Genomic DNA, 17629 nt, shown 5'->3' with positions numbered 1-17629 from the left:
TTTTTTTCCTCATAAGATTTTAGGATTTTTCTTTCTTTTTTGAAAGATGTTTACCCTAGCATCATTTTGGAAATAATCATTAGTGTATTACTTCGTTTTTTCAAGATTATTTCCAAATATTTTTTTTATAGTTGGGTTTAACAATAAAAAAAACGGCTTTTTGCAGCGATTCAGAAAACCGGAAAAATCAGTTATCCGGAATAGCGATGGTCCCGATCGTTCCGGATAATCGGTTCCCTACTGTACTTTTAAAAACAAATATTCTCTAGTATATTTAATTATCAATATGATATTAGTTCTATGTTTATTTTACCTCTTAAATATTGTGAAGATAAAATTGTGACATAATTTGAGTAAAAGGGTTTTAGACAGTTTTGGACAAAGGGGTTTTGGACAGGACGGTTTAAACCAGGGTTTAAACCGCGGATTAATCCATTCTGTCCTAAACCTTGCCAACCCTGATATATAGTGTTTACTGTAAAAGAAAACTTCTGGGCTCAATAAATTAATTTATTTGCCCCCTTGGTAATAAAATATTTGTTTATAGTTTTTTTATGTTTAATTTTGTGTGAATACATTGCCAGTTTGTGCAAAGCAAACACCTTGGAAGAAAACAGATGGAATAGGACGAAATAGAAATCGACAAAAAATATAATTATATGATTTTTATTTGATTTCTTTAAATTAAAATAATTATTTAAATCTTAACCGAAAGGTTACTTTAAATGCCACAAGGCATTTATAATTATTAGGTCTTTTTTCTTTATTTCCTTGCATTTTTTAACTATAAAAAAGCATAAAAAATCTCTCCGTTTAATTATTTAATACTTAAACGGAGTACTTAAAATACTTAATTATTTAATACTTAAACTTATTATTTTACTATATTTTGTTTTTATTTATATGACAAAATAACACCTTTTAATACAATTGATCAGCATATGCTCAAATGCTATTAAATTTTTACGCATAATTTGAATTTATTAAGTAAATTAACTTCAAAAGTAACTGCTGGCTAGGATAATTAACTGTAATTACTACCAATTTTCTTTTCATATTGTATTAAATTTTTATTTTTGAAATGATGAGATATTTTGAAAATATCTAAAATAGGTATGTATTAGTTATTATTTCTCTGTGTAAAGTGAGAATTTTTGGAACTTTTTTTAAAAACTTAACTTTAACTTTTTTGTGCAAAGTATGTATAAATCTTATGCATAAATCTGCACATAAAAGTGCCAAAACGGACCTCAGAAATCATAACAGAAACCAAGTTTCAAATTAGCAAAGTTTGCCAGTTTAACATTGTATAACGTTATGTTGATTAAAAAATATTTCTTTCAAAATAAATTTTCTTTCTATTAACCTATTTCATTTTCCTTTCAAAGTGCTTGCCATTCTCAAAAAAGTAGCCCTGCTGGTTCCATTGGAAGAGGATCATGTTATTCACCTACACAAAGAGCTATTTCTCCAGCTGATACAGATAGTACACTGTACAGGCAGTCACCTGTACCGTCAAATTCAAACCCTGCGATTAAAGTAATTATTTTTATTTTATTCTAATTAACAAGAATTTTCTAGTTTTAATTTTTTATGTGTATTTTCATCATGTTGATGATTAATACTGAGGCAGAAACATTTTCGATTGCAATATAGATTATGATAATATGCTGTAAATTTCTTACAGTTTATAAACTGTATCTTATTTGTTTTGAAAACATAAGTAGGTTTATACTTTCATTGGGGTCTTCAGATAAGTTTTAGCAGTATTTTTTAGCTCATTTTTTTTTTTTTTTTTTTTTTACCACTTAACCCTTAAACTGTCATTCTAGGATCTGGTTGTTTTCTCATGCAACAAATTGACTTTTCACCATTTCATTAAATGAAATTTTTTGTGCAATATTACCCTAGTAGCAGTCATAGGATTAATACTTTGAATCTATGGTCTATGTGCTCATACATTAATTTGTAATTTGTATTTAGTATCAACAAAATATGACCATAATGGGCAAAATTCGTTGTTTGAGCAGAAGTATACACTTTTCTATCAAAGAGAATTCTTTTGATTGCTAATGTTCACTTATTTTACTCTAAATCAATGTATCAAGTTTAGATTTTTTAAAAATTAATTTGTATATAATAAAATCAAGTTTGAAAGATAACTTAATGCCAGGGTTAGGGTTTTGGGCGTCCTAACCTGGTTTTGGACAGGACACGTGGGTTTTACTGTCTTAAACTGGGTAATACTGTCTTAAACTGGGTAAAACTGTCCTAAACTGGGTAAAACTGTCCAAAACCTTGAACTTTGGTTAAGGTAACTATTCTATAGGTGTAACCATTGTGCACATAATAATTACATGTATCAATAAATATTTGATATTTTTTATACAATTTACTTTAACTTATCAAAAGAAAATAAGATAATGTAATAGGAAAAGGTTTATAATTTTTAAAGCTCCACAATTCATTGAACAACAAAAGTGAATAACTAATCCTTTAAATAGGGATAAATAATGTAATATGAAAAAATAATATTTTTTTTAAAAAAAAATCTAAATTTGTTTACTAAATTAACATTGTGACACATAATTTGAGTAAAAGAGTTTTGGACAGTTTAAAACAGTTTTGGACAAAGGGGTTTTGGACTGGACGGTTTAAACCGTGGATAAATCCATTCTGTCCTAAACCTTGGCAACCCTGCTTAATGCATATTTTTTTTAAAGATTATTTTTTAAACATACTTTAAACGAAATTTATTCCAGATACCTATGTTCTTTTTCACTGCTCTATTTCTGAACACTTATGATTGACAGATGTTTTCAAACCTCATTTTCTTTACGGATATTTAAATATTTTAAAATATTAGTCAATAATACAATAAATAAATGCTAGATATGTGTACAAAATCAATCAAAATATTTAGTGTTCTGCCATCACTTGGAACTCTAACCATTATCATCAATCAATCAATATCATTCATCATGTATTATCATATGTAAACCTGGACTTCATTGTATATTTTTAAGAAAAAAATAAAATAAAGTTCTTTGACTTTTGATAAACTCACGGTGCTTTGTGGTCTAGTTCCTATATATAAATTAAATTAAAACAATCATCTTTAAAATTTCTGATACTAGGAATGCCAAAGAGAATGATTCGAATCAGTTTAGCTCAATTATCAATTTTGCTTTAACTTTTGTTTTCTTACTCTACATGATAATCATGCTTGCTGTATTAAGTTATGTTAGCTAAACTTTTATGTAACTATACCAAATTTGTATTAATTCTTTTTTAATTGATTTGACTCTTTTAAAGTAAAATGTAATTAAATATTTAATTTGTTAGCAATATGTTCTTTTAGAAATAACTTTTTTGCAAAAATGTTTTATTAAAAATTTGACTAAAATTAATGAAACTGTCAAAAACTAACTAATATCAATAACTTGATAAAGACTTCAATTTTAATGTAACATTATTTTTGGAAATTACTTTTTCCTAAAATAAAACTTAAGTTATATTTTATTAAAAATTTCATTTGAAATTAAAATTAATATGAATAACTTTATGTAAGAGCCCAGTATAGTTATAATAGTTTTTAAAAGTTAAAAATTTTTAAAAATATTTGAGTGTTTGTATTAATTTTACATATAGTACTTAGTAATACTTTTGATTAGTTATAGTATTAAATTTTAAGAAAAGTGAAGACATACTTATAATTTTGAGATTCTACTGGATGTAAATTCCTTGTCAATGCACTACATGCTAACTCTATAAGGGATCTTTATTTCCTTTCTTTTGGGTAAATATTAACTCTCAACCAACCAATCACAGACTGTTAGCCACATGTCAAAACTCTCTAAACTATATCTAGGTATTCTAGATTAGGTACTCTGCTCTTTAACCATTTATAGCATGTGTATATTCAATTTTTCAGCAAATCACTTCTGTTTCTACTCGAATCAGTGATGGTAGTGACAGCAAAAAACCCCATTTCGTAATAGTGACCCGATTAGAGGATGCGCAAGCAATACGCACTGCGGAATTTCATCCTTCTGGACAGCTGTATGCCATTGGTTCTAACTCAAAGACCTTGCGAATTTGTGCTTATCCCAAAATCACAGACGTGAGGTGAGTACCCAATCATAGTTAACTTAGGTATTTGGTTGCTCTTTGTGTTAAATTGAAGTGATTCTTAGTTAAATTTTTCATGCATCCCAAGTTCTTTATATTAGATTAGAATGATTCAGTTCTTAAGTAGATTCTTCATGCATTCCAAATTTTCGATGTTAGATTCGAATGATACTTAGTTAAATTTTTCATGCATCCCAAGTTCTCCATGTTAGATTAGAATGATTCGTAGTTAAATTCGTCATGCATCCCAAGTTCTTCATGTTAGATTAGAATGATTTGGTGCTTAGTTCAATTCTTCATGCATCCCAAGTTCTTCATGTTAGATTCGATTGATTCTTAGTTAGATTCTTTATGCATCCCAAGTTCTTCATGTTGAACAAGAATGATTAGATTCTTAGTTAGATTCTTCATGCATCCCAAATTCTTCATGTTAGATTCTAATTATTCTTGTTAGATTTTCAATGCATTTTAAGTTTTTCATATTAGATTAGAAACACATATTTTATGTATTGAATTTTAGTAAAAGTCCTTTATAGCAATAATTCAATGTAGATAACTTGTGAGCGTGTAGTTTTAAACAAATACATATATGTATTTAATGTTTAAATAGCAATAAGAGTACTGAAAGATAAAATAGATTCATTTATATCTTTCCTTTTTGTTTTAAACATCCATTTTGAATTAAATTACATTCGACTATTTTTGCCTAAAGATTGTTGGCTGGAGTGGCAGTTTTTGGACAATGCAAGAAAGAAAGTGAAATTAAGTGTAATACCTTGGCTTTGTGGAAAGCTTTGTAGATGTATAGCAAACAGAGGGCTTATTCTGTAGAAGTGTGCAGCAAGATTTTTTAAAATAGTACAAGAATTATTCTTTTGAAAGTCGAATCGCCCACACATAATTTTATAAACATATAAGGTTGAACATTAAGATGAAATGTTGTTAGTTGTTACCTTTTCTGCATTGATACCATAAATGAATAACGATGTATTCCATTTTGCACTTTTTTGTATAATACTATTTGTTTGTTCGTATAAATCATTAATTGTCATAATAAAAGGGTGCTAGTAATTTTCAACTCGTTATTAACATGCACATTTTGTATCTTTAATATTAGCATTTTCATGATTATTCGAAAACTTGTCATAATAGCAAACATCTCTTAACATGCTGTACTTGTTTATATTGAGCTTTTAATGAATTTCGTAAACTTATCTTCTATACTTTTACAATCTTATTTTTTAGTGAGGACCATGTTGTGCATCAGCCTACAGTACTCTACAAAAAAGTGAAACACCATAAAGGATCTATTTATTGCCTTGCTTGGAGTCCTAATGGAGAATTACTAGCAACTGGCTCTAATGATAAGACTGTAAAATTAATGAAATTCAATATTGAAACATGTAATGTAGATAGTAAGTAAATTTTTAATGTTTTAATGAATATTGTTGGTTATAGTTTACATTCATTGCTTGTGATTCCTTGGTTATAAATATTCATTATTATGATTCTCTGATTAATATTTTTTTATTCATTTTGATTGTAAGGAACTTACCTTATTACGGTGTAATTTCTTGTGACCTCACTTCAACAATCACTTGTGATTGTAATTTGGCACTTACATCACGGACCTTTATCAATGAAAAGTTTACTCAAATTGTTACTGTCGGTAACATATAAACTAGAATAAAATTTTTATTTTAGAAAGTTTATTTTAATTAGCGTATTTCCTTTTTATTTGCTATAAAAAGATTGTGAGGTAAACTTTAAAATTTAAAATTTTACCTTTTACAAATGTTGTACTTATTCCAAAAGGGACATAATGCAGCCAATTTAAATTAATAGTTATTAATGTAATATATTTTTTGCATTTTATTTCCATACATAGGATTCCCCAAAACTCTTTATTTATAAAAAAATGCATTTATGCATAGTACGTATTAGTTATATTAAGAATTTTCTAATTTTAAATTAGTTCAAAAGTATTGATTTTGTAATAAATTAAACTTTCATTATTGTTTAAAAATATAAATTTTATGTACTCACAAACAGCAAGTATTGCAACAAACCTAAATTAGTCATTTATGTAATGTCGTTTGTGAATTTTATTTCCTCTTTTTGATTATAAAATATCCTTATTTGTAAAATATTTTATTTGTGTATGTACAACTTAGTTTTATTGCAAATTTTTCAATTTTAAGATTAATTGAAATTTTTTTTCTTCTTCCAGATTTAACTTACGTTATATGTTATGTAATTCAATAATAAATTGCACCAATCTATAAATTAGATAATTATAGCGCTAAATTATAAATTTTAAACTATAATTTAAAAAAGAAATCAAAGCCTATGTAATGTCCTCAAGTAAGGAAATATTGCAACTAATTTAAATTTATAATTAATGGTGTAATCTATGTATACTTGTAATTATTGATGCGTGGATTATATTTTCTTTCATTGAATAAAAAAATCTCTATATCTCTCTTTCTGTTGAATTTTTTTATCTATATTGTGTAATCATTTGCTTTAAATTTTTATTATTTTGTAAAATCTACAATATACATTTCCTTTTATGTAGGCAACAATGAGAAAAGCTAGAAAAATTCTGTAGATTTTTTGATAGGAAAAAGAATCTGCTATTTGAATTAAAATGGTTATTTAACTTAACTAGTAAATAAACTTGCAATTTGCTTTGCAGGTAATGAAGCTGAATTAACTATGCATGACGGAACTGTGAGAGACATGTGCTTTATTGAAGATACCACCAGCAAGTCAAGCCTTTTAATAAGTGGTGGTGCTGGTGATTGTAAAATCTATGTCACAGATTGTGAAACAGCAACACCTTTCCAGGCACTCTCTGGACATTCTGGTAAGTATTTGTGACTCAAGTCAAGATGAAATAAATTAAAAGCTCAGACAGGGGTCAAAAAATTATTACTCACATTTTTGACAACAGGTTTCCGCAGTGTTTTCACTACAGCGCAAGAACGCGAGAATCTCGCATATTTTTTTATATTCTCGCATTAAAAAATGATTACCGCGAGAAATTCGCGCATTCTATAAACCAATTTCAAAATTCGCGAATTTTTCGCATTTTGAAAAAAATTTCTCATTTGCGCCATTTAGATTAAAATCCGTTTCACTTTTCTTCCTGGATCTTTTATTATTTTCAACATCTGCCCCATTATCTAGCTTCCCTATTTACCAGTATTGTTCAGAACCTTTAAGAACAACAGAACACTATCCTTCCGAACCACGGAACCTCTTTCAGAACGCATTTCTCTGCAACAACGTGTTTACCGTAGGTAAGGTTTCTTCATGTAAGACGTTCAAATTTTTTGCTCGGTAATGTAAGATGGACAAATACCTTGTAAAGCCAATATCTTCTACTCCGAAACGGACAAATGAAAATGAAACAAATGTGGGTAGAAACGATCAAAACGAAACAAATACGCATTTGAGCAAACTAAAGAGAATAGCTGATGAAAAAGTAGATGTAGAACATTTTCCATATGATGATGCAGCAAAAATATTCAATGCTTTAAAAATTAGAAGATGTTAAAAATGCATTATAATTAAAGAATTGATTTTTTTTTCAAGTCTCTTTGTGTTTTTCTTTTAATTTTTGAAATCTCACCCTGTTTTTGAGAAAGGGAGAGAAATTCTCACCCATTTTTTTTTCTGAGATGAAAACACTGGGTTTCCTGACATAGATAATGTAGATATGTGTGGCTTCTTATGAATGTAACCCAGTATTGCCTTGTACTACTGATGCAGAAAGATATAATCTATAAATCATAATAATTTTTTTAATTCATATTTAGGCCATATTCTTGCTCTCTACACTTGGGGTGGAGCAATGTTTGTGAGTGGCTCACAAGATAGAACTATTAGATTCTGGGATGTGAGGACAAAAGGATGTGTTCATTTAGTTACTCCGCCACCTTTGTCCGGCTCTGGCCCAGGTATCAAAAAAATTTACATGCTCTATTTTTTAACTAGATTCTCTTTTAATTAATAGTTATTTCGAAGAAGATGTAGTTGTTTTATTAAGATTAATTTATGAATACTATCCAAATTTTCTTATTTCGATAACAGGAAAATATGATTAATGTATTGCAGTTGAAAATGAAAATTTTGAAGTCAATGTTATATTGAATCAAATACCATAAAAATTTTAATCACCCAATAAATTACTCTCATTGTATAAAGTTTTTTTTCTTCACAATGTCGTGCCTTTGATACCCTTTGTTGAAAAATGTTTTTTAAAATTTATGCAATCAAGAAATAATTGATGAAATTGTAATTAAAGCTCTCAATATTTAGAATACTTACAATTTTTTATTCTAATGAGTATTTTTTATGAACTGACACTACTATAATCACCATAATGTCTACATCCATTTTTCTTGTACACACTGTTATTTATTGTGTTTTTTGTACACATCTTTTAGAAGACAAGCTAAACTATTAAGGTTTACATTGTAGTTTTCCTTATGTAGCTACATTTTTATAAGAAGAAAATTAAAGTTTTACTTTAAGGAGTATTGTAATAAACTGAGTATTTTATTCAAATTTATTATTGTCCATAAAGAAAGAGAAAAAATCAAGATATATTTTTATAGATATTATAGATAGATATTTGATTTTGTCTATATATTATTTTTATTATAATGAACTAATAATGTGTTTCATGAATTGAAATGTAAAGGTAATAAATCTTAAAACAGAATAGTAAATAAGCCATGGTCTGTGAGATTACTAATTTGTAATTTGAAAGACACCATTATAGTATTTTTGTAGGGCATCTTTCAAGAAATAATTACAAACCTAAAAAAAAAAACAATAGTATCTCAAAGAATAGAGCACTTGCCTACGAATCAAGTACCTAGGTTTGAATCCCAACAATGTCTGGTCGATACGAATTCTGCATTTGACTCGCGCTGATAGTGCTGAAATAAAATATCCTCAATGGTAGATGGATCATGGTTTAGAGTCCCTTTGCCATCAGGCTAAACATGAGAAGTTTTTGTGGTTTTCCTCTCCATGTAATACAAATGCATGTTAGTCCCATCAAAAAGTCCTTTGTGGAGGCAAATTTCTCCCAATATTTGATCCAGGAGTTCCTATGTCTTCGGGATTAGGTTCAAAATTACAAGGCTACAGAGTTGAAAATTGGTAGTTGTAAACTCGAAATTTGGGTTGACTGTTCAACAACTGTTGTTGGTTGAATTGACTGTTCAACAGCAATTATAAAATCTAATAAAAATAATTTTCAATACTTTGTTCAAAAAAGCTGTTATAAATTTGTCTGTGATGAAATTTAATACACATTTCATGTTTATTTATAATTAATTATTTGTCAACAACTGTTTAATTCATTCAGGATTATATATAACTTATATTTCCATATTTCAGGTAGCCCAGTAGCAACCATTTGCGTTGATCCGTCAGGAAGGTTGCTTGTATCAGGTCAGGAAGATGCTACCTGCATGCTTTATGATATTAGGGGAGGTAGATGCATACAGTACTTTAAACCACATACGTCTGATATTAGGACTGCACGATTTTCTCCAAGGGCATACTACTTACTGACTGGTTCATATGATCATAAAGTTGGATTAATTGACTTACAAGGTAAATGATTTTTTTTTTAATTACATAAGAGCTTAGATGCTGTTGCTAAAACTTCCCTTAAAAGCAGTATTTGAAAATATTAAAAAAGTTAAATAACCCTTAAAATAAAATAAAAAATCTGACATAAATAAATAAGAATTTTTATTTAAAATGGTGTATTTTTTATACTTTTAATCAAATTTAGATGTATTAAGAAAAAGAAATAAAGAAGAAAGAAATTATAATTCCTAATCTTGTATTTTCTTCTTCTTCTTCCTTAATTGTATTTCTATTTAAATAAACAGATATGTCCTACTTTTAATAATCATTGCAAAGAAACAGCATTACAAATTAAAATTTAGTTAAATAAGACATACATATGCCTGTCCTTTGCTTGGATAACTTCATCGAATATTTATTTCATGTAATGTGTGAAGCACAGTTTTAAGCACAAATGTGTTTGAAATTTTGCTCACCTTAAGCACCTCTGTATTTCTATTCTCATTTTGTATTGCTTAATGTAATTCCGCACCCTATTTTTATTACTTTCTAAGTAATATTAGGTTTTGTTCTCACATTTAAATTATTAATTTAAGTTTTTATCTTTTATAAATACAAATATCTTGTACTAGGATTAACTTATCTCATATGGATCCCCTGTTACAAATCTTCAGCTAAAATAAATTAATCATCTTATTTATTCATATTTTTATCATTGTTTCTTGAATTCTCTGCTATCTTAACTTAAATGTCTAACAAATTCAATTTATTCTGTTTTAGGTGATCTTACTCAACCTTTACCAATGGTTGTGGTTGCTGAACACAGTGACAAAGTTATACAGGGACGCTGGCATCCCACAGAATTTTCATTCTTAACTACTAGTGCAGATAAAACAGCTACACTTTGGGCACTCCCTCCTCAGTAGGGCTTTGTTACACATTGTATAGTATTGTCTTGTAATATTTTATTTAAACCTGTTTTTATTTTTTACTGTGTGTATTTTAGTTATAGCTGTAAATTCAAATTAATACATCTCTTTCAACTGACTTTATTTCATTTGTTTTTATGTTGATTTCGTCTGAAGTGTTTTGGGATGTTTTATATTGGCAATATCATTTATTTTTCCGTTTGCTTATTTTTGTAAAATAATCTGACAGCTAGCTATTACTGTAACTTACACAGTGATTATTATTCAGAGTGCTTCAAATATGACCGAGTTTTAGAAAAATCAATTAAAGAATAGTGGACGGAGATAGAAGTGTTCGACTTGCTGTGTTCTTTTTACGAAACTAGATTATATGTTCTGACCAAATTTCAAAACTAACTACAAACTTTGCCAACAGATGGTTCTGCGAACCGAGAAAAGTGCAAAATAATATTTTCAAAATAACCCCAAATTGTAGCAACATTATTGCATAGTCAGAGGACAGATCCAAGCATAAATATTTAAATTGGAATAGTCTGGCATGCATTGTTTAGTATGCTTCATGAAAGCATTATTTTATTATTATCATAATTATCAATGGTGCCATCGCTTGGCACCATTGATTATTATTATTATATATAGCACTAATATTGATTAGTTATATAAAGCACTAATTTTGAAACTTGGTAAGAGTAACAATTCTAATTTAGTAAACATATTGCAGCAAGCTTTTATTTTTGTCTCATATTTTTCTTTAATTGTTATTGCAAATCATTTGCCATATTTGGAATGTTCTGGTACGTTCTATTTGCATTGCAAAAGTGTGATATTGTCTTTATACTTATTGAAATATAATGCACCTTAAACAAAGGATTAAAGAGCTTAGTGGAAGACAAGTTGAAAACACTCTCTTCCTCTTATTTAAGAACATCTTTAAGTTGACTTTAACTACAGAACATTTATTTATACCATATAATCTTTGAGTTAGCCAGTTTTCAGAGAGAACATATTATGCAACATATTAAAAATACTCAATTTTTCACTTCTAAAAGCATGTCATTTTTTGGTACTGTAATTATAGAGCATTTACTTTTTCTGCAAAATCTTAAGAGTTTTTTAGTAGAATGTGTTAAGATATTAAGATTAAAAATATTAAATTTTTCACATCTAAAAAAATTATAATGTTGTGTTCAACTATAATTATGTATTCTGAAAGTGTTTGGTAGTTTTTATTGGAAAAACATGTTTTGTGGCCAATTTTTTGATTTCTTTTCTAAAATTTATTTTCTTAAATCCACTAAGCTTTTTAATTATAAATCACAAGTTGCTTAAAAAGGCTAGCATTTCTAAGTGCATTTGAATGCAAACAAAATATAATTTTGTGATAGCTGTATAGAGTACCTTATCTGAAGAATTATTGACAGTAATTTTTTAATAAAAACTTAAGGGCTTATTTAACTTCTGCAGTAGTAATCTGTATGGGTAGATTCTAACATCTTTAGATCATGCTTGCATTTATAAATATTAATATAGCTTACTCAGAATGAGAAATTTATTATTGGAAAGTATTTTGAAGTAATCATAGTGAGCATATTTATTATTTTGATTTCATATTCTTGCATATAAAACATAATTGGTGCTTGACTATTTTTTATTTATAAGTAACTTCAATCTATTAATGTCTTTTCAGCTGTGTTTTAAAATTTTGTCACATTAACTGGTGTTAACTGTGTGGATTTCTTAAATTTATCTGTTGGAGACCTCCCAATTGCTTCAACTTATTAAGTTTATTGAGTTTGCGTTAATTGTTATATTTTATGAGTGCAGAAGTTCAAACCGTTGGAAGCCATCTCCAACAGATCCATTTTACAAACGCCTTATTTGTCAAAGATATCTTCCCAAACGGAATTAAAAATTGAGTTCTGCCATTGATGTAGAAAATCTAATTTAAGCTCACTCCATCGCTGATTAAGTTGTAAAATGTGTACTAAATAATAAGTTAAACAAATTATTGTTATTATCAGTCAATTGAGATTTTCTTTTGAATAATGTCTTTCACTAAACACTGGATTCCATGCTGATTGTTTTATTAATTTTAGAAATATTAACATCAATGTAATATTTTTTATCACAAAAAGAAATTAGTTTTAGTTATTATTAAAAATTTTCTCAAAATGCCAGAAGAATATCAATCTTTATGTTTTACACTCTTTTAGCAAAGTTCTTTAATATTTTGTTTTTTAAGTTATCATGTATGTTTGTTATTTTTGTTTTTGCCTTTAGTTTGTTTGTGCTGTATCAAAACTACACTAAATTATTTTTAAAAAAATTTGTTTTGATGTCAATAACATTTTTACCATATTTTTTTTACATAAAACAGCATTTTTATTTTCAGAGAAATGATTTCCTACTTTATAGTTTATATCTCCAGTAATCTTAGCAGTTCATTTTTATGACCTATTTAAAAAATTTGTGCAGATAGGTAACATAATTGTGTGTGTGATTAATAATTTGATATGAATTGTAGAACGCATGCTATCATTTTTGTATTTTCTCTTGATATTACTATTTTTTAATTATCACTAAAATTTACAACCTAATAACTGTAGAAACCTAACCTGATAAAGCTTCAGACACTTTTAAAAATATGGTTGCCTATTATTCTTCCATAAATCATAGAAAAACTGTTCAATTTATTTTTTGAATAAATTTTCTTTTAAATTTTCTTTATTGAATTAAATTTTCTTGCTTGTGAATTAAATTTTCTTTCAGAATTAACTTTGCTAATATTGGTTTGCTGTGATTCTTCTTTCTTTCTTAATATTTATTCTCATATTAACTTATTAATTTGCTATATCAAGATTCATACGATAAACTAAATAAAAATAAAGGACTAAATAGTGTAACTAAAAATTTTATGATAATTTTAAATGAAAGTTGCTCAAAGTTAATCGAAATTTCCTAAAGTCTGTATCCTCTCTCTCCCTAAATAAATATTGGTTTATAAAAGTATAAAAAATATCACCTGTTGGTGTGAAGATTTTAAGTTATTCATGAGGGTGAATTTGTTATTTGAAACAAAAGCAACTTTCAAAAAATAATTTTCAATGAATAATTTTAATTAACAAATATTCATGGCAATTAAAGTCATCTGTCCACAGAATTTTAGTCAGAATTATACTTTTCACAACTGTATGAAAAGTTAATGCTTGTCTTCCTTTTGTGTTTCTACATTTCATAGGATTTAGGTGCCAAACTTTCTGTTTAGTGTTTATTGAGCATTTTTCATATGAATAATGTAGTATTTTACAATTAATTGTCTTTTTTTTTAAAAAAAATCTTTAGCTTGATAATTTTTTTCTCTTTGACTTTTAAGATTTATCAGTTTTAAAGTTTATAGAACATGTTATATAGTTTTTTCTAGACATTTATTTATTTAAAAAAAATTAGATTTTTCTTTTTTGAAGCTTTTTGTTTTTGGTTGACTTAGTACTTCAATTTTAAGATTTGTTACTGTGTCACAATATTGCTAATTGGTGTTTTGTTTAATTGGTGTACTAAAACTTTTTTTAGATTGAGAAGTATTATTATTTGCCTACTGCTTTGTGGATAATTAAATTGAACTTATCCTAGTCTCCTAATATTTCAATATTTTGCCTCTTTATCAACGCTATCTTTCACTTTTTTTCTTTTAATTTTCCTGAAAATATAAAACTAATTCCCTTGAATAACTAATCAAAATTTTCCTAAAATCAATAAGTTTTCAAAACTTTTCTATTAAAACAGATTGCTTGCTGCTTGAGAATTGAAATAAGAAATATGTACTACGAAATAATTAAGTGAAATAGTTGCGTAAAACCTAATGAGTTTTATTCTTATTTGTTCAGATAGTTATAAAATTATGAAACTGACTTGATGGACAAATTTTTTTTCAGTTTTTTTATTTTTTTATTAGTGAAATATTTGAAAGTCAAGCATGAATCATACCATAAATAATGTCTATAGAATTTTTGTCACTTTATCGAAGTTTTAATTATCATTTATTAATCAGTTATTTAGAATTTTTATTTTTAATCCTAATGTCTAATTTTTATTGAATTGAATTTTAATAGTTGATTAAATTTATTGATGTAAAAAAAATCTTTCCTCTGGAATCTTTTAAATATTTTATTTAAACTTCAAGATTTAGGAATTCATTTAACATTTCAATTTTAGATTTTATACTTAAATTTTTATAAGTTTTTTACTTTAAATTTTGTGAGTTTAAGTTTAATATCAAAATATAATTTAACTTTTATGTGTCCAAAAATATTTTGCTTTGAAGAAATTGTTAATGAAACTTTCTAAAATTCTTACAAATAATTTTCTGAATTATGTGTACTTGCATAGTTGTCTTTTTTTTCTTTAAGTAAATAACTTAAAAAAAAGTACCAAAATCTACAAAGATGTGAACATAACTTTGATTACATTTATTTTATATTATGTGTTTTGTTCTACAGTTTAAAGAAAAATCTGCCATATCACTTGTAAATCAACCCGACAGAAATGCTAATTACTACAAATTTTCTGTAGTTTCAGATGAATTTTAGCTTTACCCACTAAATTAGAGGGACGTTCAAACATTATGTAAGCATATTTTTGACAATTTGCACATTCCCTTGTCCTTTATCTGCAAAAATAGCAAATCTTGCATCCCCTCACATGCTTATGTAAAAAAAATCGCAACACCCCTTGTTTTTTTTTTTTTTAATTTATTTATTCTCTCTCTCTTTTAATTTTACTGTAGTAATCTAATTTTAAGATTACATTCAAATAAAAGATGCAACTTTTCTTGAAACCAAATTTAAGTTTTCATTAATTTTTTGAAAATTTTGAGCAGAGTATTGTTTAGGAATCTATTTCTGTGTTCTAAATTCTTGACCTCTAAATAATCTTCAAAATTTTTCCTTCCTTGAATTCTTTTTATTCTAAATTAGAAATTTTTCTTTATGTAACTTTTTTTTTGTTACATTTTTTGTTTTGCACGTTAAGAAAATTTTGAAAATGTGAGGATTTTAATGTCTTGTGTAAGCGTTGCTCATGCTGTTTTCTTCCCCTTGTCAGAAAAAATAGGCAAATCACAAACACCTTTCCTTTGTTTAGGTGCTTAAGTAATATTTTAACGGTCCCTCAGACCTTTTTTTAAATGAAAAAAAATTAAGAGAGTATACTCTTTTTTTTTAATGCATTACTTTTATATTTTTTTGCAATTTTCTTAACAAACTCCTTTTATACATCCATTAATTTATTCATTAATTAAATTCATAGCTTTATAATATTTCTGATAACTTTTCTAACATTTATGAAATTAAATGTATTGAAACTTAATTTTTCAATTTGGCAGAAATGCAAATTGCGGAATATAAAGGGATTCATTTTGTATTTTAACATTTTTAGGATATTTACCTCCGTTATTACAAAAAATGACTCTCTAACTACAGAAAATCATTGGAATTTTCGGCCTCATTATGTGTTTGCATGTGTGCATTTATAAGTTATTATTTATCTATTAAATTGTAATAGATATTGCCTTAGGTTAGAAAAAACGACTTATTTTATCTTCCACGAACCTGTATGTTTTCGATGTATTTCTTTTTAAATATGTGTGTATGTAATTGTTTAACTAATTTATACTTACTAAAATCAAAAGTCATGCCCATAATTATGACTAAAAATAAATAATTATGAATAAAAATTAGAGAAGGTATTTTGTACATGTTGAATATTTTTTCTATTAACAAAGTTGTGCAAAAAAATTTTCTCTTTTTTTCCTCTCTTGTGGTGTTATTATTATTATGAGACTTAGTGAATTCTATCTCATTTTCTACTAATTTTTATGAAAAATAAATGTATATATTAAAAATTAATTGTATTTCTTTATATGTAAATTTGATATAAAAGTTATGAAAATTATTGATAACCTAATTTAGTTTTTAATAAATTTGTTGAGGTTTATCGTGTGTTTTCTCTCTTGACTGTTAAAAGAATTTTGAACTCCTGCTTTATACAGAAATATAGTTAATTTTACTATATTTTCTCATTAAACATTTAGTTTCATGTTACCAGGCTGAAAAGAAATTCAGCCTGGTAACAAGCAAAAACATATTTGTGTCTGTGCAGCAGCCATTGACCAGTAAAATGAAGAAGAAATCACTTAAGATATAATATTCAGCTTGAAAGTGATCTTTTTTCTTGTAAGTACGTCTTTCCTATGTTCATACTGTGAACGATAATTCATTTATCATTATATATATGTTACCGGCATTGTATAGAATGACTAGGCATTGTAGAGAATGCCTAAAATTAGCCGGCAAAGTATGAAATGATTTATATTTCACACATGTCCTAGGCATTCTACAGATTGCCAAATGAGAAACCGGCAAAGTATAAAATACATCTCCGATTCGTTTCAAATATCACTTGGCAAGGCTCGTGACTTTTAAACTTGTGACTTTTAATGCTTGGCTCGTGACTTTTGACTAATAACCAAAATTATTTTTTTACTGTGCTACCTGGAAATGGAGGAATTTAATGAAATTTAGATGGAACAATTTAATGAAATGTAATTCAAAATGTCATTTAAGCCTGCCATGTTGCAACAAGTAGTTTAATTTCATATTTTTTATATGAAAATTTTGTTTCCCTTAATAAGAAAGGCTTAAATTTTATTTTGCATAACTTTTTAATTTTCTTTCCACATTTTGAATAAATGTTTTTCAATGGCACTCTCAGTATTTTTTCAGAATAATATTTTTATTCTTGAGAAATGCATGTTACTGTGAATGACCGAAATCGGTAGTTTTACATTTATTCGATATTTTAAGACTTATTGACGATAGATTAGAAGAAACATCAGTGTAGGATGTACCGGGCAGTGGCACTTGACCTTACAAAAAACATCAGTGTAAGGTATACCG

General features: G+C 27.0%; 1 protein-coding gene across 2 annotated transcripts in view; it reads left to right on the top strand.

Annotated features, from left to right (window-relative positions):
* Positions 1–16667, top strand: part of LOC107452325 (WD repeat-containing protein 47) — a 47644-nt gene extending 30977 nt beyond the window's left edge. The window contains exons 3-9 of one of the 2 annotated variants that reach the window (XM_043048611.2): positions 1389–1539; positions 3935–4128; positions 5377–5546; positions 6830–7000; positions 7956–8096; positions 9550–9768; positions 10528–16667. In XM_043048611.2, the coding sequence (XP_042904545.1) occupies positions 1389–1539; positions 3935–4128; positions 5377–5546; positions 6830–7000; positions 7956–8096; positions 9550–9768; positions 10528–10673 (1192 nt within the window). In that variant the 3' untranslated portion in view covers positions 10674–16667. The remainder of the gene's footprint in view (positions 1–1388; positions 1540–3934; positions 4129–5376; positions 5547–6829; positions 7001–7955; positions 8097–9549; positions 9769–10527) is intronic. The other variant, XM_043048612.2, reaches the window with a different exon arrangement.
* Positions 16668–17629: the final 962 nt, after the last annotated feature.

This window comes from Parasteatoda tepidariorum, chromosome 6 (assembly GCF_043381705.1).
Source record: "Parasteatoda tepidariorum isolate YZ-2023 chromosome 6, CAS_Ptep_4.0, whole genome shotgun sequence".
In the NCBI taxonomy this organism is placed as follows: domain Eukaryota; kingdom Metazoa; phylum Arthropoda; class Arachnida; order Araneae; family Theridiidae; genus Parasteatoda; species Parasteatoda tepidariorum.
The sequence above is the reverse complement of the archived record's forward strand: the minus strand, read 5'-3'. Positions and strand labels throughout refer to the sequence as shown.